Raw genomic sequence first — 21263 nt, 5'->3', positions numbered from 1 at the left:
AAACAAACCTGCCCCTATTTCATCTAGAGAAACAAAGACCCACCTCCACTTACTGTAGAAAGATTAAGACCCGCGTCTACTAACTCTGGAGAGACTAAGCCTCCCCCTCTTAAGTAGAGAGACTAAGACCCTCCACCACTTACTGTAGAGACTAAGACCTGCCCCCACTAACTGTAGAGAGACTAAGACCCTCTCCCACTTACTGTAGAGACTAAGACCTGCCCCCACTAACTGTAGAGAGACTAAGACCCTCTCCCACTTACTGTAAAGAAATTAAAACCCACCCCCACTTTATCTAGAAAGACCCACTCCCTTCTTTAATGACACAAACCCACCCCCACTTCATTTTGCAAAACAAACCCACCCCCATTTCATCTAGAGAAACAAAGACCCACCTCCACTTACTGTAGAAAGATTAAGACATGCGCCTACTTACTCTGGAGAGAATAAGCCTCCCCCACTTACTGTAAAGAAACTAAGACCCACCCCCCACTCCCTTCTTTAAAGGGGTTTTACCATGAACAAAAGTTCATTTTAATCAATAGATATTGGAATAATAACGTCCACAATTGGATGTGTTTAAGTAAAATGTTCCTGTGCTGAGATAATCTTATAAATGTGCCCCTGCTGTGTACTGTGTAATGGCCGTGTCTAACCGTGCAGGAACATGGTCTGATCTTACCACAACTCTTGGGCAGGGGAGGAAGGAAAAGAGTATAGAGGCATTACAGCAGGGGATCGCAGCTGATTCTTTCTTTGAAGTAAAACATTGTTTAAAAACAGGAAGGGAAATGTTTTACCTCAAAGAAAGAATCAGTTGTGATCCCGTGCTGTAATGCCTCTATTCTCTTTTCCTTCCTCCCCTGCCCAGGAGATGTGGTATGATCAGACCATGTTTCTGCACGGTCAGACACAGCCATTACACAGTACACAGCAGGGGCACATTTATAAGATTATCTCAGCACAGGAACATTTTATTTAAACACATCCCATTGTGGAAGTTATTATTATTCCAAGATCTACTGATTAAAATCAACTTTCATTCGTGGGAAAACCCCTTTAATGAAACAAACCCACCCCCACTTACTGTAGAAAGATTAAGACCTGCGCCTACTTACTCTGGAGAGACTAATCCTTCCCCACTTACTACAGAGAGACTATACCCTCCCCCACTTACTGTAGAGATACTAAGAGAGACTAAGACGTGCCCCCACTAACTGTAGAGAGATTAAGACCCGCCCCCACTTACTGTAAAGAAACTAAGACCCACCCCCACTTTATCTAGAAAGATACAGACCCGTTCCACTTTCTTTAATGAAACAAACCCATCCCCACTTCATTTAGCAAAACAAACCCACCCCCATTTCATCTAGAGAAACAAAGACCCACCTCCTGATTAAGACTCACGTCACTTACTGTAGAAATTAAGACCCGCCCCCACTTACTGCAGAGACTAAGACTCACCCCCACTTACTGTAGAGAGGTTACGACTCGCCCCCACTTACTGTAGAGAGGTTACGACTCGCCCCCACTTACTGTAGAGAGGTTACGACTCGCCCCCACTTACTGTAGAGAGGTTACGACTCGCCCCCACTTACTGTAGAGAGGTTACGACTCGCCCCTACTTACTGCAGAGAAACAAAGTTCCGTCCCCACTCCCTGTAATCCATCTCAGTGTCTCTCCTGCTAGGGACAAATTACATTTGACTACAGGCAGTGGACAGCAAGTTATATGGAAAGACGACACTTATTGGCCGTCACTTAAAGGGATTTTTCAGGAGTAAGACAATATCATTTATAAGTAAAGTTATTTGCAGTTTGCCTTTTCATAACATTATCTATCAAATAAAATCAAGTTGTCTAGAAGTTCAGAGACCATGTAGCCACTGCCCTATGGGATTCTAGGAAAAAGAGGATGCTACTTAATATGAGATGTAATTCTGTACATACAGATATTAATTATATATTTTTAGAATTAACATCTATTCCATCTTGTTTTTATTTTCGCAGATTTACGCAGGATGACAGCTGGATTTATGGGAATGGCCGTCGCCATCATTCTGTTCGGCTGGGTCATCGGAGTGCTGGGCTGCTGCTGGGACCGGGGTCTCATGCAATATGTCGCTGGTCTACTCTTCCTCATGGGAGGTACGTGGTCTCAACACATTGTTAGGCAATGTTGATCTGCGCCTCAGGTGGCACTCTTCCCTCACTGTATGGGACAGCATTTTGACAGATATACAGTCTAGCCTGGCTGTTTCCCAACTTCCAATTTGGGCAGGAAGGGGGCGCCATTTCAGTTTTCACTTGAGGCAGCTACAAGTCAGAGGAAATTGAATAAACTAGTTGTATTATTCTAATCCCATCCTGTCTATTTGCTCAAGACATTACAGACAGTAGTCATGGTGTTATATATTGTACAATCTGATGTCCATGTGGTCAACTCTCCAATATGGCAAAGGGGTCTCCATGATACCGGACTCATCATATAATCAGCCGGAAAGTAAACTTTTTTGCTGTACTAGTGCTGTGCAGTATTCCTACCCTTTTCCCTCCTCTATGGTCATCACAGAAGAAAGATATCAGTTGAGTAGATTCCTTCTTCTGCGGGAACAGTTGTAGGGACATAAAGTCATGTCTAGAAAAATGCTGACCCTGTAGGCAAAAAAAAGAGAAATGTTCACCAAGACTCATAGAGGGTACTGTTAGGCGTCAGGCTGTTGCTGGATTCAAAATGGGTCCAGAACCTTCTGTGGTCTCCCATTTTGGACCAGCCAGGGCTGATGCTGCTCAGCATCATCATCAGCCCCAACGCCTAGCTGGTCCACGAGATGTACAGATTGTCTTCTGGGTATTTGTGCCTAGCAATGCTAAACATAGGTTGCGGAGGGAGACAGGGCTTTTGGAGTCTAAGTCCAGGATTCGCCGCACTGAGCATGCCTGTGACCTGGCGGATCGTGATTGGTGGTTTGACACCCACCTGACCCGGTGACCTGGCACCGCCTGATTGGTCCACGGGTGGCGTCACCAATGGCGCGTCGGTGGGCAGGGCTTAGTCTTTAAAAGGCCCGCCCACAAACATAGCAGCGCGCTCTGATCATTGAGCAAGTGTTGCTGTTGTGTGGATGACTGTGTTCCACGTAGCTTCCTTAGGCAGGTTTAGTGAAAGTAGGCAGGCTAGTGGAAATAGGCAGGTAGCTTCATCTAGCAGTCTGGCTCTGCCAAAGGGGTCGCCTAACACCCCGAGCAGCCTGCAGACGTCCTATCCACGGCTATCGCCTGTCTGCCACTTGGAGTAATACCCTTCAGTCCGGTAGCACGCCGGCTGGAGGCACGTGTACCCGTCGGCGTAGTCCCTGTGCCTTAACAGGACTACAGATAGTTTTTAAGTTGGTTGCTTTCCTTTTCACCCGGAAAGTGTTCGGCAGCAGTCCACCAGGCTGCATCGCGGACCCCGGGGTCGGTTGCGTTCCATTATATTAAAGTTGTCTGCAACCGCCCTCCTAACAGTATCAGAACGCGAGAGTCTTGCCGAACATGGCCGACAACCAGCAACTGCAGTGTTACATACAGCAACTGGAGACCAAACTTAGGTCTCTGGAACAAGCTCCGGCCGCTGATATCACTGCAGTAGCTACCCAGGCGGCTTCGCTAGCAGCCAATCTGGTTAACTCGACTGCGATAAATGCTGCGACAGCTGCAACTGCCCCATTACCCCGTTTTGCTCTCCTGGAAAAATTTTCTGGAGACAGTAAATCCTGCAGGGGTTTTATTAATTTATGCTCCATTCAGTTGGAGATGATGGAGGCACGGTTCCCCTCCGAAAGAGCCAAAGTGGGTTATGTCATCTCATTACTCTCCCACAGGGCTCTGGAGTGGGCTACTCCTCTATGGGAGCGGAATGATCCGGTTGTAGCAAATGCGGGTCTTTTCCTTAATACCCTAAAAAGTGTATTCCTAGGTCCTCAGGTCACGCATGATACGGCTCTTAAGCTTCTTGCGTTGATCCAGGGTTCGGCCACCGCCAGCCACTATGCCATCCAGTTTAGAACCCTAGCGGTTGAACTGGATTGGTCTGAGCGGTCGCTTATCCCGGTGTTCTGGAAGGGTCTGACTGGGCATATTAAAAATGCTCTATCTACCAGAGAGATTCCAACCTCCTTGGAGGAGTTAATCTCTCTTGCTAACCGAATTGATTTGCGTCATGCAGAACACAAATTAGAACTGGAGGTCCCCAGATCCCAGTGTCGGTTGGCACCGTCCTTCTCTAGACCCGTTTCCAAACCCGTGACTCCTGCCCCGGAGCCTGAGGCTATGGATATATCCCGGACGGAGTCTAGTCCCTCTCGTTCCCGACCTGCACATCTCTTGGAGTACCTCGTTAATAAGGGTTCCAAGCAGTCGGGAAAACGAGTAGGTCTTACCACCGTTGGAGGTGTGTTAGATTCGGGGGCTTCTTCCTCCAGATTATTGTATGAGGTGACATTGTCCTTTGGTACATCTGCAGTTACTGCCAAGGCGTGGGTGCTGATGGCAATTTTTTGTCATCTACGTTTGCCCAGAGGCACGCCATCCCTATGGAGTTACTGCCAAAACCCATGAACATTAGAGTAGTCAATGGTTCACTCCTGGACACGCAAATCACCCACCAGTCGATTCCCCTCTCCATGTCATTTCCTCAGGGCCACCGGGAGGTCATCTCCTTTCTTATTATTCCCGGTGGATTAGATGAGGTGTTATTGGGTCTCCCCTGGTTACGTTGTCATACTCCACACATTGACTGGAATACGGGGAGAATTTCTTCCTGGAGTGAGAATTGTGTGTCTCAGTGTATGGTTACTGTCACCCGGAGGGTAGTTTCTGATCCCTCTACCGTCGTGACTTCCAGTACAGATTCTTTGTCTGTCCCCAAGACCCGGGTCTTGTCTGACTATGTCCAAAAGAACTCTCAGGTAGAGAGGGTGGCTCCAGTGCCCTCTAACCAGGTTCCGTCGGGGAGGACGTTTGTTTCCCCTAATTTACAAAATGAGGTGCTCTCCTGGGCTCATGCCCCTAAGATCGGAGCCCATCTTGGGGTCAAACGTACCACAAAGTCCCTTCAACGGTCCTATTGATAGCCCCAGTGGCGCCAGGACGTTAAGGAGTATGTTCTTGCGTGTGCCTTCTGTGCGAGAGATAAATCTTCCCGTCAAAGTCCGGCTGGCTTTGTCCACCCGTTACCCGTGGCGGACTCCACAGATTGAGAGTCGGCTGACACTCTTCATCTTCTTGCTCCCGTATTCTACCCGGGTGACAGAGTGTGGCTCTTGGCCCTCAGTACTAGATTATGCGGGAGATCTGCTAAGTTTTCTCCTCGCTTTATTGGTCCATTCAAAATTTTGGCCCAGGTAAACCCTGTAATGTACCATTTACAGTTACCACGACACCTGGGAAGTCACGACACTTTCCATGTGTCGCTCCTTAGACACGTTCACCTGTCAAAACTCGCTGAACCCCAACCTGCTACAGACACCAGGGGTGACAATCTCGAGCTGCAGGCTATTATGGGGTCTAAAATGGTTCGTGGGAAAAAAGGGTACCCTGTACACCGGAGGGGTCATGGATCTGAGGATCTTCCCTGTGAATCGGTGGACCACATTCATGCCCCCCTGCTCGTGAAGGAAAATGAGCATCAAGTGGAGGGGGATAATGTTAGGCGTCAGTCTGTTGCTGGATTCGAAATGGGTCAAGAACCTTCTATGGTCTCCCATTTCGGTCCAGCTGGGGCTGATGCTGCTCAGCATCATCATCAGCCCCAACGCCTAGCTGGTCCATGAGATGTACAGATTGTCTCCTGGGTATTTGTACCTAGCAATGTTAAGCATAGGTTGCGGAGGGAGACAGGGCTTTCGGAGTCTAAGTCCAGGATTCGCCGCACTGAGCATGCCCGTGACCTGGCGGATCGTGATTGGTCGTTTGGCACCCACCTGATCCGGTGACCTGGCACCGCCTGATTGGTCCACGGGTGGCGTCACCAATGGCGCGTCGGTGGGCAGGGCTTAGTCTTTAAAAGGCCCACCCACAAACATGGCGGCGCGCTCTGATCATTGAGCAAGTGTTGTCGTTGTGTGGACGACTGTGTTCCACGTAGCTTCCTTAGGCAGGTTTAGTGAAAGTAGGCAGGCTAGTGGAAATAGGCAGGTAGCTTCGTCTAGCAGTCTGGCTCTGCCAAAGGGGTCGCCTAACACCCCGAGCAGCCTGCAGACGTCCTATCCACGGCTATTGCCTGTCTGCCACGTGGAGTAATACCCTTCAGTCTGGTAGCACACCGGCTGGGGGCACGTGTACCCGTCGGCATAGTCACACACGCATCCGAGCGCCGCCAGTGTAGTCCCTGTGCCTTAACAGGACCGCCTATCTCTCGTGCCGCTAACGGAGATAGTGCTTATTGCTATACTCGTTCCAGTGTGCAGAAACACGGAAGGGTTTATCATTTAAGTTGGTTGCTTTCCTTTTCACCAGGAAAGTGTTCGGCAGCAGTCCACCAGACTGCATCGCGGACCCCGGGGTCGGTTGCGTTCCATTATATTAAAGTTGTCTGCAACCGCCCTCCTAACAGGTACACACTTATGTCTAAAAATAGTCCATCACAGAAGAAAGATATCAGTTGAGCAGATTCGTTCTTCTGCGGGAACAGGTGCAGGGACATAAAATCATGTCTAGAAAAATGCTGACCCTGTAGGCAAAAAAAAGGGAAATGTTCACCAAGCCTCATAGAGGGTACACCCTAAATTCTAAGTCACTTATGCCTAAAAATAGTCCATCACAGAAGAAAGATATCAGTTGAGTAGATTCCTTCTTTTGCGGGAACAGGTGTAGGGACATAAAGTCATGTCTAGAAAAATGCTGACCCTGTAGGCAAAAAAAAGGGAAATGTTCACCAAGCCTCATAGAGGGTACACCCTAAATTCTAAGTCACTTATGCCTAAAAATAGTCCAGGTTTTTGCAGACTAGACTGTAAAAGAAGTGTGTTGTAAAAAGAAGCATTTCCAGTTTTGTGGATGTTTCCGGGTGGGAATACAACCTTGGGCAAATGGTGGTGCAAAATACAATGATACCTTCAAATATTTGATTTTCATGTCCAAAACTACTTTTTATCGTCCTTGAATTTTACTGAAAATTTGTGTTGAGCAGATTCCTTCTTCTGCAGGAACAGGTACAGGAACATAGGTGAAGTCTGGAAAAATGATGACCAATCAGGCAAAAGAGGGCATCTCAGGGGAAATGGTCTCCTCACCTCATTGAGGTTAGACCCTAGACATTAAGTCATTGACACCTGAAAACAGTAGTTTTTAGTAGATCCAACCCTAAAAGAGGCTTGGTCTATGTATGCAATGGTACTAAAAAAAAGGCATTTCCTACTGTTTTGTGGGTGTTCCTGGTTGGCATTATTATTATTATAGCACCATTTATTCCATGGTGATTTACATATGAAAAGGGATATACATAATAAAAAACAAGTACAATAATCTTGAACAATACGAGTCAGCAACTGGTACAGAAGGAGAGAGGACCCTGCCCGTGAGGGCTCACAATCTACAAGGGATGTGTGAGGATACAGTAGGTGGGGGTAGAGCTGGTCGTGCAGCGGTATGGTGGAGCGAGGGTTACTGCAGGTTGTAGGCTTGTCGGAAGAGGTGGGTCTTCAGGTTTCTTTTGAAGGTTTTCATGGTAGGCGAGAGTCTGATATGTTGGGGTAGAGAGTTCCAGAGTAGGGGGGATGCACGGGAGAAATCTTGTATGCGATTGTGGGAAGAGGAGATAAGAGGGGAGTAGAGAAGGAGATCTTGTGAGGATCGGAGGTTGCGTGCAGGTAAGTACCGGGAGACTAGATCACAGATGTATGGAGGAGACAGGTTGTGGATGGCTTTGTATGTCATGGTTAGAGCTTTGAACTGAAGTCTCTGGGGAATGGGGGGCCAGTGAAGGGATTGACAGAGGGACGAGGCCAGGGAATAGCGGGGGGGACAGGTGGATTAGTCGGGCAGCAGAGTTTAGGATAGATTGGAGGGGTGTGAGAGTGTTAAAAGGGCCATACACGTTGTTATTATGGCCATAAACAAATGGTGGTGCCAAATATAAACTCAATTTAAAATTGGTGTCGGACCATACGAGAAAGTCTTTGTTGAGAATTTGTGTTGAGCAGATTCCTTCTTCTGCAGGAACAAGTGCAGGAATATAAGTCATGTCTGCAGGAGGCTGACCCTGCAGGCAAAAGAGGGCAGCACCTCAGGTGAAAATCCTCTCCACAGAAGTAAATAAAAAAGAAAATGTATGCCAGCTCACCAATTAATAAAGTCTAGTATGCACGAAAAACACGATCCAACCATTCGTGTGAATATGGAAAAAAAGTGTTGAAGAAGATATTTCAGCTCCTGGTAAAACATCACTTTTATTCTTTATCACGCTTTGACAAAGAACGTTGGACTACGTTCGAAATGAGTCGCTTTTTGTCTCACTTTTTTGGATGAAATTTTAACATTTGATATGGAATAAAAGTGATGTTTTACCAATAAATGCTCTCCTCACCTCATAGACACTACACCCTAAACATTAAGTCATTCATACCTGAACAAAAGTCCAGTTTTTAGCAGACCAGACCCTAAAAGAGGCTTAAAGTTTGAAGTTGTGCCAAAAAGAGGCATCTCTGACTATTTTGTGATTTTGTGGGATTTTCTGGTTGGCATTATGGCCCTAGACAAATGGTGGTGCCAAATACTAACCTACCTTAAAATTGGTGTCGGACTATAGCAGAAACTCTTTGTTGAGGTACCTTCTTCTGCAGGAACAGGTTCAGGAACATGCCATATCTGCACAAGGCTGACCTTGTAGCCAAAGTGGTCAGCACCTCAGGTAAAATGTTCTCCATACCTCATAGAGGGGACACCTTGTGCTAAGCCGACCTTAAAATTGGTATTGGATTATACCAAAAAGTCTTCATTGAGAATTTGTGTTGAGCAGGTTCCTTCTTTTGCAGAAACAGGTGCAGGAACATAATTCAAGTCTGGAAAAGCTCTGACCCTGTAGGCAAAAAAGGTCACTACCTTAGATGAAATGCTCACCACACCTGATTGTCTTTGTTGAGAATTTGTGTTGTGGCATATTTTCTAATACTTTTATGTAATGTCTTCCCACAGGCACTTTCTGTATCATTTCACTGTGCACTTGTGTAGCGGGGATCAACTTTGAGCTCTCACGTTACCCTCGATTCCTGTACGGGCTACCTGATGACATCAGCCATGGTTATGGATGGTCCATGTTCTGTGCCTGGGGTGGCCTGGGCCTAACGTTAATCTCAGGCTTCTTCTGTACCTTAGCACCTTCAGTACAGCCCGTCCTGAGGACCAACTGCCCTAAAACGCGCCCTGAGAATGGAACAGTGTGCTAAAAAAACCCTCTACAGATCACAAAAGAGAAAGAGACGGGCCACCCTACCATATACTAATGCCTGGACTACAAAATATCTCTTCGTCACCCATTTCTCATTCATTACAAGGTGGCCATATTTGGATGCCACTAAAAGGTGATGTGGGCATTGGGGAGTCAATGGTAATATTAGCTCCTCATGATGGTAGAGTCCATGTCAAGGACTATGTATATATCTCATTCACCAACGCTTTTGTTTTCTTGGACCATATACTAGATATCATGGGGAACTTTTATCATGATGACCTTCCATGTTTTTCCACAATGTTTTATTTAACATCTACATGTCGTCACTAGACCTATAAAGAGGAACGCAGACCACCTCAGTAAGACACCTTCTTAAAATTACTATGGGACCTAACAAGGAAATAATTTCTAACACTCATCCCGCAACCACCATCGACCCAGAATCATGAAAAAAAATTCCAAAAACAAAATGTATTTTTGAATTAGACAAAATTAATAAAAAAAATAATAAAAAAAAACAACTACTACCCACATCGACTTACGGAATGAAAACGAACCAATAAATTTGAGTCCCAACTTGTTGTTTTCCGTTAATAATGACAGTGAAGTCTGTGAACATGTGGCAAAAAAAAAAATATGAAAGAAGCGTAAGCCGATTCCTGCTTGCTCAGTTGTGGGTCTCTGCTGCCTTAGCATGTGCCTGGTCTATAGGATGGACTGAAAACTAATGGCAGAAGCACAAGGCCTAGTGGAAAAGACTTTTCTCTCCGTGCCAGTCCTTTACGAGTCATTAAGACTTTGGGTTGAGTTTCGTTAATTTTTTTTTATTTTTTAGGAATTCTAAGAGTCCAGTTCCGTCGTCCCGTTGAGTTCTCCATGGATAAGAAGTATGACTTGGACTATACAAAGGGACTCAGAGGCGTTTACCATGCCTGGGTTACAGGTCATAGAGATTATCAACAGTGGCGGATGTAATGCTACTGATTTGACAGTTAGAGTCACATGGTACTCAAACTTAGCCTAAAATATTGAGAAAAAAAAACTAATATAAACTGTTTTCCTGTAAATTTACTTTTTTTTTTACAATGTTGATTCAAAAGTTTATCTTTTGTTTGATGTAAGATGTCATAACTTCCATCTATGGAGCACTGGAAGTAAGCGCAAAGTAAGTAGGCCCTTTCCCTTGCGGTATTTTGCACCCAAAAATACTGCAGCTTTTTGTATAGAGATCTCGAAAGCAAATATATACTGGTTTCTGCCTTTTGTTTAAAAAGGCACGCTTAGACGTACGGGTGTCTCTGTAGCAATAATGGTTGACTAGTTTGTTGAGAATTCCAACACTGTTTCGACAAAGTACCTAAACAAAAATGCCGAACTACCTTGTGTCCTTGGACCTTGGACACCCAGTCTGTATATGTTCTACTATAGAGCAGTGTACTTCCACTCACTCTCAGATGCTCTGTGCTATAAAGTTTGGGGGCAGTACACCAATAGAAACAACATTACTATACATGTTAAACTCCAGGAGTACTCCAAATAATCCTTTAAGGATATCTGTGGCTTTTAGATGGTACAGCTCAAATTTTTCAAAAATATTAATCATCTATATATCTTACATCTCTAAAATCAAAATGGTATTCTACTGGATTAAAGGGTCTGGAAGGTATATATATAATTCTTTGGAAATTATTTCTAATTTACAGAAGCAAAAATAAACTAAAAACCCAAGCAAACCCACATAACATATCATAGTAGTTTAGAAATTTGATTAGGAGAATGCAATTATCACCAGCAGAAAATAAATTGGGGCATAATGGGCCATGGCAAAAATGTTCTACCTGTGACCTCTGAAGAGGGGCTTTCACTATTTTGATATGGCATTTATCAGTCACACAGCCATGACTTTTTGCTGGATCCATCCATGACGGATCAAATTGGTCACCAGTGAAACCCATTGACCTAAAAGGGGGGCTGTCAAGGTTCCCTTCAAGGGCCAGAAATTTTTGACTGCAAAAATAATTACAGAAACCCAAAGGAAAAATGGATGAAAGCCTTGCAAGCTCATGTGAAGAACGCTTAGAGCATGTCTACCATCATTCTACCTATGGAATTTGTCCAATAATTTGAGATCTTTTTCCAGGATCAAATATATAACATGGCGTGCAATATTTATTATTCCACATTTGACATGATTGTAATATAATCCTTTAAGATTAATATTCTTAACATTTCCATAATGGTTGAGATACAGTACATAAAAGCTGCAGTGTTAATAGTGGCAAGTGGGAAGGGTACCGCAATGGGTACGGTTGTTTGTCATGCTGTCCTTGAATGTACTTATATTGTAGCAAGACTTAAATGGCCTACATACTCGACTGATTAATTATCTCCAAATGTAATAAAGATCACTTATAAACTCGATAACATTTCAAGTTTCCAGAAAATGATGCACACAGGTCCATTTGACTGCAGTAATACATTCTCCCAGGAAGATTAGTCGTACATAGTAAATCTTTCTCAAGAAGCGTAAAGAACCTTAAAAACACATTTCAAGTGGACCCTGAGGAGCTTGTTATTCTTATCAAAATGTGATCAGCCACAATCTTACCTTAAATCTTCCCTACCACTAATTACTTATCTGAGACCTCAAGTGCATAAATAACATGTTTACAATTAGTGTTGGAAGAAACAGGTCTTAACAGATCAGCATCAGAACCAGGTCTAAAAAAAATCAGTCAAGTGACAATAAAAGGAGCCTACAATGAAAAAAAAACCCAACATCATTATGGTATTCCAACACTTATCGTAAAAAGCAATACATTTTGATCCAAAGATGGATAGGATCAGTGGAAGGTGAGAGCAGCTGAGGCTAGCATACGCCCTTCTTGGTAGCATATGTCCTTCTCGGAAGTTGTTTGAACCTAACAAGGACACCCTTTCTCCATAGACATCCCAATGTGAAAACAAGGTGGATTAGGCCACACAAGTGCCAGGTACTTCTTTCTCCGGAGAGAGAGAGATTGTGGTGGCACAGAAGCACAATGTAAAGACATCATTATTATGTACTGTGCCAGTTCAACTTGTGTTTTCATAATACCAAAGTAAATCCATATGTCAAGTAATGGGCCAGTCTAGAAAATACTAGACAGTCCCAACCAGGTTTTCTCAACTTAACTTTCAAGTGACATTTATAAACTGACCACCAAAAAAAAATTACAAGAGTATATTTGGCCCTAGAATTTAGATGTTGTCTTAATGTTTTAGAAATGTTTTTGATAGCATCAGAAAACTTGTTAGATTTTTTTTTCTAAATTCATCTGACATCTGACCCATATGTCTAAAAAAAAATCTGTGAATGCTTTACCCCATCCATCGTTGATTGTCAGTCATTTTTGGACTCAACAAGGTTTAAAAACACTAACAACTACATGAAGACCATGGTTCGAATGAGCTCTTTTGGGTAGGCAGCTAAGGATTGACATCCACTGACCTGATATGTTCAGTGATGTAATATGTTCAGAGACATAGGTATTGCGGGAGACTGCCTGGTCCTGGAGCTAAAGGAACCTAAAGGAACTTTTGACACATAAGCATATTTGCCAGCTCTCCCGGAAAATCTGGTAGGATAACAAAAAAAAAGCTCTACCAGAATCCAGAAAGAGTTGGCAAATATTGTAGAGCTTATGAGGCCTAAAGGCCCTTCTGCCACATGAGGATACTAGCCAGCTATCTTGGAACATCCAAGATGCTCTCAGAAAAAAAGAAAATCTTGCAAAGTCCTAGAGGAGTTGGTAAATTTTGTAGAGCTTAGGAGGTCTATAGACCCTTCAGCTACATAAGCATACTTGCCAACTCTCCTGAAACATCCTGTAGGCTACTAGAAAAAAAGGAAAATCTTCCAGAATCCATGAAGAGTTGGCAAATTTAATGGAGCTTAAGATCCCTAATGGCCTGTCTACCACGTGAGCATACTTGCCAACTCTTCTGGAACATTTGGAAAGCTCTCAGAAAATAGTTAAACCCTCCAGTACTGTGGAAGAGTTGGCAAATATTTCTCAGGCATTGCCGAATGCTCTTAGAACCTCCAGGAAACTCAATGAGCAAACAAGAGGTGCAGATGGGGAGTGGATGAAGCTTGGTTGGGCATGATTGGTTGTGTGTGATGGGAAATAGGGCTTTCTGACACAATGTATTTTCTCCCAGAAGGTCATTTAAAAAAGTTGTCAAGCATGCACATAAGACATGAGTTTTAGAATTGGCATATGGTAGGCGGGTACCCTGTTACAGATTTTTCATTGGTGTCCAGAAACTTCAAGATATGCTAACTCTCCTGGAACATCTGAGAAGCTCTCATAAAAATGGAAGACCTTCCAGAATACTGGAGGAGTTGACAAATCTCCTAGGCATTTCCGAATACCCTTCAAACCTCCAAGAATTTCAGTGGCACTTAACATATTGGCCAACTCTACTGGCACTTCTGGGAGGCTACCTGAAAAAAAGGAAGGTCTTCTAGATTCCTGGAGGAGTTGGCAAATCTCCTGGGCATTGCCGAATACTCTCGAAATCATTAGGAGATTCAGTGGGCATGGAAGAGGTGCAGAGGCTTGGATGGGCGTGATGGAAAACAGGGCTTTCCGTCACAATGTATTTTCTCCCGGAAGGTCATATAAAAAAGCCGGCAAGATTGCATATAAGAAGACACTAGTATTAAAGTTGGCATATGGTAGGTACCCTGTGACAGATTTTTCATTGGGGTCTCGAAGCTTCTAGATATGCCTCTGGATAAGTTGGATAATGACTGACTGTATGTAACCCATGGACTTTACACCTTCTGACTGAACGTGTAAAGCTAAAGAGCTGGACCCTCCACAAAAAAATAGCCCACAAAATAAAGATAAGCATTATTGGTAAGGGACTTTGTAGAAAAATATATTTGTCAAAAAGCAAATTAGTTCTCTACATTTAACGAGGTCAGAACACTCCAGCGTGACAACCCTTCTACGCACGGATTTAATTTGCATTTTTCAGAGCTCGGTGAGGATCAGCAGAAGTATGTAGATTTTGTTTTCTAACGAGACGCCCTACGTTAATTGCACCGCTACGGTCAACTTGCTCTTTTTCTGCTTATCTTACACCTTTTTGGCATCTTGTGGCTTAATAAGACACAATAGAGAACATCATCAGAAATTAAAATACGGTAAACAGAAAACACAAGACTCCGCTGTCACTTTCTGCTGACTCGGCGGTACTAGGGGGTGAAAAGCTGAAGACTGTTAAACCTTTTCCTCTCTGAGTTATACAGTGCCTCTAACATAATCCGGTGCTACATGGACCAGTCCGATTGTAACATTCTCTCTCGGCTCCGCGATGCTCTGAGATGGACGGTGTAAAAACATACGACAACATTTTTCTTTGGTTTCCATTGTGTGAGTTCATTTGCACCCTGAAAAATCTTTCCTCTACCTCTACAAATTCTAAAAAGTCCAATCTATCGTACTGGAGTAGAGGAAGTTGCATAAGAAAGAAAATTTACCATGAAAGAGAAAATTTACCATGACAAAATTGTATGAATAATTAAAGGGGTATTCTCAAATTATCCTTTGAGCAGCTCAGAGCTCAGCAATTTCTCCTTATTTCCTGGTTACTTGGGGGCAAGTGCTCCTTCTTGAGTGACAGTTCTCGGCAGGAGGTCCGTACTTCCTGCTACAACACATTAACGGTCTGTCAGTGTTTGTTCTCAGTCTACCATTGGCAGATCCCAAAGCAGTTCTCCTAATCAGGGCTCTCACCTTCCTGAGCCATGTGCTTGTTCAAAGTCCCTGTTATCCAGTGATAGTGTGTAGACTCACACTGTTATCACAATATCACAGGGTCTTTGAACAAGGAAATGGCTCAGGAAAGTGAGAGTCCTGATTAGGAGAACTGCTCTGGAATCTGCCACTGGTGGGGGCTTTCCACAGGAATGATAAGAGCCCTGTTATTTTACAGTCATAGAATCATAGAATCATAGAATCATAGAATGGTAGAGTTGGAAGGGACCTCCTGGGTCATCTGGTCCAACCCCCTGCTCAAAGCAGGATTCACTAAATCATCTCAGACAGATGTCTGTCCAGCCTCTGTTTGAAGACGTCCTTTGAAGGGGAACTCACCACCTCTCGTGGCAGCCTGTTCCACTCATTAATCACCCTAACTGTCAAAAAGTTTTTTCTAATATCTAATCTGTGTCTCCTCCCATTTAGTTTCATCCCATTGCTTCTAGTCTTTCCTTGTGCAAATGAGAATAAAGATGATCCTTCTACAATGTGACAGCCCTTGACATATTTGTAGACAGCTATTAAGTCTCCTCTCAGTCTTCTTTTTTGCAAGCTAAACATTCCCAAATCCTGCAACCGTTCCTCATAGGACATGGTTTGCAGACCAGTCACCATTCTGGTCACTCTTCTCTGAACTTGCTCCAGTTTGTCTATGTCTTTTTTAAAATGTGGTGCCCAAAACTGTACACAGTATTCCAGATGAGGTCTGACCAAAGAGGAGTAAAGACCGATAATGACTTCACGTGATCTAGACTGTATGCTTCTGTTAATACATCCCAGAATTGTATTTGCCTTTTTTGCTGCTGCATCACACTGTTGACTCATGTTCAGTCTATGATCTATTAGTATACCTAAGTCTTTTTCACATGTACTGTTGCTTAGCTCTATTCCTCCCATTCTGTATATGCTTTTTTCATTTTTATTGCCCAGATGTAGTACTTTGCATTTTTCCCTGTTAAAAACCATTCTGTTGGTTGCTGCCCACTGCTCAAGTTTATTTAGGTCTTTTTGAATCCTCTCTCTCTCTTCTCTAGTATTAGCTATCCCTCCTAGCTTTGTGTCATCAGCAAATTTAATCAGTTTACCCTCAATTCCTTCATCTAAATCATTGATAAAGATGTTGAACAATACAGGTCCCAGGACGGAGCCCTGTGGTACCCCACTTGAGACATTCATCCAGCTGGATGTGAAGCCATTTACAACCACCCTTTGAGTCCGATCACTAAGCCAGTTATGAATCCACCTAACAGTTGCCTGGTCCATTGCATACTTGGTCATTTTTTCAATAAGGATGGTGTGAGATACTTTGTCAAATGCTTTGCTGAAGTCAAGATATACTATATCTACAGCATTTCCCTGATCCACCCAGTCAGTGATTCTGTCATAGAAGGAAATTAAGTTAGTCTGACATGACTTGTTAGTTATAAACCCATGCTGACTCTGGTTAATCACTTCATTCTTATCCATGTACTTACATACATGTTGTTTAATAATTTGTTCAAAGATCTTTCCTGGTATAGAAGTCAGACTCACCGGCCTATAGTTCCCTGGGTCCACCTTCTTCCCCTTTTTGAAGATAGGAACAACATTTGCTCTTCTCCAGTCTTCTGGGACTTCTCCTGTTCTCCAAGAATTTTCAAAGATTATGGAGAGTGGTTCTAAAATTTCTTCTACAATCTCCTTCAGTACTCTGGGGTGTAATTCATCTGGACCTGGAGACTTGAACTCATTTATGTTAGCTAAATATTCCCTCACAATCTTTCTGTTTACAGATAACTTGGATTCCTCTATTTCTTTAAAAGGACAATGAAGATCAGTTGATGTTACATTTTCTTTCTGAGAGAAAACAGATGCAAAATAGGAATTAAAAAGTTCGGCCTTCTCAACATCCTCTCTTACCATTTCTCCATTTTCATCCTGTAAAAATCCTATAGCATCTTTGACTTTTCTTTTACTTTTGACATACCCCCAAAATCCTTTTTTATTGCTTTTGACATCTCTTGCAAGCCTTAATTCATTGTCAGCTTTAACAGTACTGATAAGAGCCCTCTCAGAAGCTGAGATGGTGGTGAGTAGACATCAATGGGCTTTAGAGAGGTGACTGGGATGATGGGAGTTAACTCCTCTCCTGGAATATAATTACTGTGCACACTCAGCCAGACTTTAGTGGCCAAGGTCCTTGAAACAAGCTTTACACTGTTCAAGATAAAAGCTCTCACAGCAGGAAACAGTTAGCAGGTAGAAAAAGCTAGTCAGTTGCAAACTTGCTTATTTTCATCCTGTCTAACAATAGCAATTTAATAACACGAGAATACCCCTTTAACTGGTCACTGATCAAATGCTTCAGTTCCAAAAAGCTTTGTGATTAGCGGCCACTGCTAGACAAAAATTGTGTAATATACTGTAAGGCCGTGAAAGAACCTTCTCTATGTGATACACTATGATGTCAATATGTCCTAGTGATTGGCTATCACAATGGCACAACTCCTTAAAGGAGGCTGGGTAACCACAATTGTTTTCTCATTTTTTTTTTTAGTAGAAGATTCGACAATTCAGCCTTTATTCTAAAAACTAGACAAAGAGTGGAGGTGGTGCCTTTACCAACCAATCTGGCCACATTATGGGAAACTCCACCCCTTTGTCTCCACCCCTTATATGTTACAATGACAAAAGTTAAAAACTCAGACATGGATGAATAACAACCAATGCCCCTTCTACGTGAAACTCTTATGCCACAAAATCAGCGTGAGACTCCAGTATTAGCCTTCACCCCAAGACCTGTCGCTCGTCATTTACCCATCATATCCACATGGATCCATGGGTCCTGCTATGAGAGTGTTTTTGTATAAAAATGTCTGTACAAATGTAAAAAAAAAAATAATGAAATAAAAAAAAAAAAGTTAAATATATAAACCTATGATGAAGGGGAGTGGAAAGACAAAATCTCTCTGGTTGGACTGGAAAAAAAAATTCTTAAGGTGCTTGAAGGTGTGTAAGGGTCGGGTAGCGCTTAGAAAGATGCAGCCATTGGTACCCATTAAACCATCCAAAATTTAAAATGGGGTGTATCAAAAGATAGAATCAGGGGGCGTCTGGAAGCATAAGAGTTATTTTATTATTTTTCATATATATTATTAGTTTTTTAGATTATTATTTTATACTTTTCAACAAATTTTAGGTGATAAAAAGGAAAAAAGTTTATAGGAGGTGAAGTGTATAATTGAATCTTGGGCCCACTTTACATGTTTTTAGAAAAAAAAAATATTATTATTTTAATAAAGAAAAAAATATCAGATAAAATAAAGAGAAGCAAAAACAAAATAAAGATGGAGAAGAGAGACTTAGGGTCATCCAAAAATTTTTGCAAAAATATATGAACAGGTGCGAAGCAAGAAGAAGGGTGGTCGAGCATGTGCCCAGGTTGCTACACTGCCTTGGTCAAAGTATTTAGATACAGGACTAATGTAGTAAACTAAATTTTTTATCCAGGGTGAAAGAATACCGTGGCTATGAGATTTGCCAGTCTTTTTACCCTATTACAGCATGCAACGCAGAGACTCTCCTAGTTGGATTTCCCCCTATTCGTCAGAACAGGGAGAGTCACTGCAAAATCCCATTGCAGTAGGTAAAAGCCAGCAGCTTCTCGGCTGATTACCGAGATGTGATTATTTTTACATGGTTAATATATTTTTGTCAAGATTCAGACCCCCCTCTCCTCCCAATAATTGATGACATCATTAATTTCTGAAAACCAAGATAAAATAATATTGCTTTAATATTTTTATCTGGAACGTGTATGACTATGTAGTCGCTGATTTATAATGTTATTTTTTCCCGTTGTTGCCTGATTTAGCCACTGACTAATCAGCTTGGTGGTACAGTATATCATAACACCGGTGACTCATAAAAATATATGTATATTCTACCCCCAAGACAAAGAGCGAGGCTTTATTACGGCAATATATAGAATGGGAACTAGGTATGCTTCATTACCGCTAATAATTGTCCTGTTTTACTGGATACATTTATAATTCTGCCTGCCGATGAGGTCCACATTTTACATATGCCATAAATTATATAAATTATTACATACAGTATATATATGTATACATGAGATTATATATCTATATACAGTATATAGATATATATATATATAGTATACACAAGCTTACTTTGTTGCTTGTGATCAAAATACATCAAACACTGATTGGCTGATTGGTTTCTTTATATATTGCAATCTGATACAAAACTCCAAATTCCCAGAATCGACATAGAGTTACATGATAATTATTCTGTCTGTCTGCGGTCACCACTAGGGGGAGTTCACTGTATGCTAAAACACATTATAGTGAGCCCCCCCCCCCCTAGTGGATTATTCTGTCCGTCTACGGTCACCACTAGGGGGAGTTCACTGCATACTAAAACACATTATAGTGAGCTCCCTCTAGTGGATTATTCTGTTTGTCTGCAGTCGCCACTAAGGGGAGTCCACTGAATGCTAAAACACATTATAGTGAGCTCCCTCTGGTGGATTATTCTGTCTGACTGCGGTTACCACTAGGGGCAGTTCACTGCATGCTAAAACACATTATAGTGAGCTCCCTCTAGTGGATTATTCTGTCTGTCTGCGGTCACCACTAGGGGGAGCTCACTGCATGCTAAAACACATTATAGTGAGCTCTCTCTAGTGGATTATTCTGTCTGTCTGCGGTCACCACTAGGGGGAGCTCACTACATACTAAAACTCATTATAGTGAGCTCCCTCTAGTGGTGGCTACAGGCAGAGAGAATTTGATAATTTAATGCTCGGGGAATGGGACTTGTGTTTTAAGAAAACTGAGTCTCGACTGCTTTAAAAAAGATATATTAGGAAATTAATCAGTACAAAATAATATAAAGAGGAGTTTCACCCAATTTCATTGGCATCATGTGTGCTTTCAATTTGTTCTTGTAACTCCCTCTAGTGTTTCCGTTAGAAAGAAGTATAATAGACTTGACGAGAAATCTTGCTGTTTAAGGGTATAACTAAGTAAGAAAAAAATGAGAAAAAAAAGTGAGAAATATGACAGATATGTGGTAAATGAGAATTGAGAATGGAGACTTAGGGAAGACACTCTGTTATGGAACAATAACAATGTAAATAGACAGATAAATAGAATAAATATATACTAAAATGTAAGCAGGGGTGGAGATATTGTGGAAGAGGGTGTGTTCTATTTCATACCCCACCCCCGAGGTTCCAGAGGCAGAAGTTCTACAATAATGGGTATTACATGGCAGCATCTTTCATGGAAGTGACGGCTTCACGGGCAGCTGGACATCTGTCTAATCAATAATCAGTTTGTTCATGAGAAACAAGAAATACAAAATATTAAATTGTCAGTTGTGGAATGTAAACTGATTAAACGAAGAACCAACAAATCCTAATAAACAATGTTGTGTGTCTGCTGTGCTCTTTATTGGTATCTATAGATAATGAATGCCACCCTGGGCTTAAATAGTCACTGTACTATCAGATAAAAATATCTAATTTGAGAGGTGATGTTGTATATAGATAACCTACAAGTCAATTAATTTAAAAAATACGTAGTTTTCCCCCTAAAAAAAAATCACTCCAAAGTGCTGCCACTAGGTGTCTCCCTTCTGTCTAAGTTGCGGTCCGCTGCCTGTTGTTAAGTGTAATCTGTCTCTAGCAAAAGAGACACCGATATGCCTTACAGAAAGTGGGGCCGGGGCTTTGTCTCTCTACAGGAAGTGGGGGAAAGTATTTTACTTTGTTCAGGAAGTCGGGGTCTTTCTCTTTTTACAGGAAGGGGGTGGGTCTTGTATCTCTACAGGAAGTGTCGGCAGATCTATTTCTCTCTCCTCAGGAAGTGGGTGTTATGTTCTGCAACTTAGAACTAAGGAATAGGAGGGAAAAGCTGTCCCTGCACTGAGACTCAGCTTAACCCTACGCTGGGGTGGGTGCCCTATTCCTTATGAATAGCCCCACCGAAACTCCTGCACTGAACTCAAAC

The 21263-nt window shown here is 42.5% G+C and overlaps 1 protein-coding gene across 1 annotated transcript in view; it reads left to right on the top strand.

Annotated features, from left to right (window-relative positions):
- The window catches only part of TMEM178B (transmembrane protein 178B), a 369358-nt gene extending 348667 nt beyond the window's left edge, over window positions 1-20691 (top strand). Inside the window, exons 4-5 of the mRNA XM_073650145.1 lie at window positions 2011-2148; window positions 9178-20691. Coding sequence (XP_073506246.1) covers window positions 2011-2148; window positions 9178-9428 — 389 coding nt within the window. The 3' untranslated portion in view covers window positions 9429-20691. The remainder of the gene's footprint in view (window positions 1-2010; window positions 2149-9177) is intronic.
- Window positions 20692-21263: the final 572 nt, after the last annotated feature.

Source organism: Phyllobates terribilis, unplaced genomic scaffold (assembly GCF_046119375.1).
Source record: "Phyllobates terribilis strain yellow unplaced genomic scaffold, ASM4611937v1 Scaffold_10__3_contigs__length_209671492, whole genome shotgun sequence".
In the NCBI taxonomy this organism is placed as follows: Eukaryota; Metazoa; Chordata; class Amphibia; order Anura; family Dendrobatidae; genus Phyllobates; species Phyllobates terribilis.
This window is presented reverse-complemented; position numbering and strand designations above follow the sequence as displayed.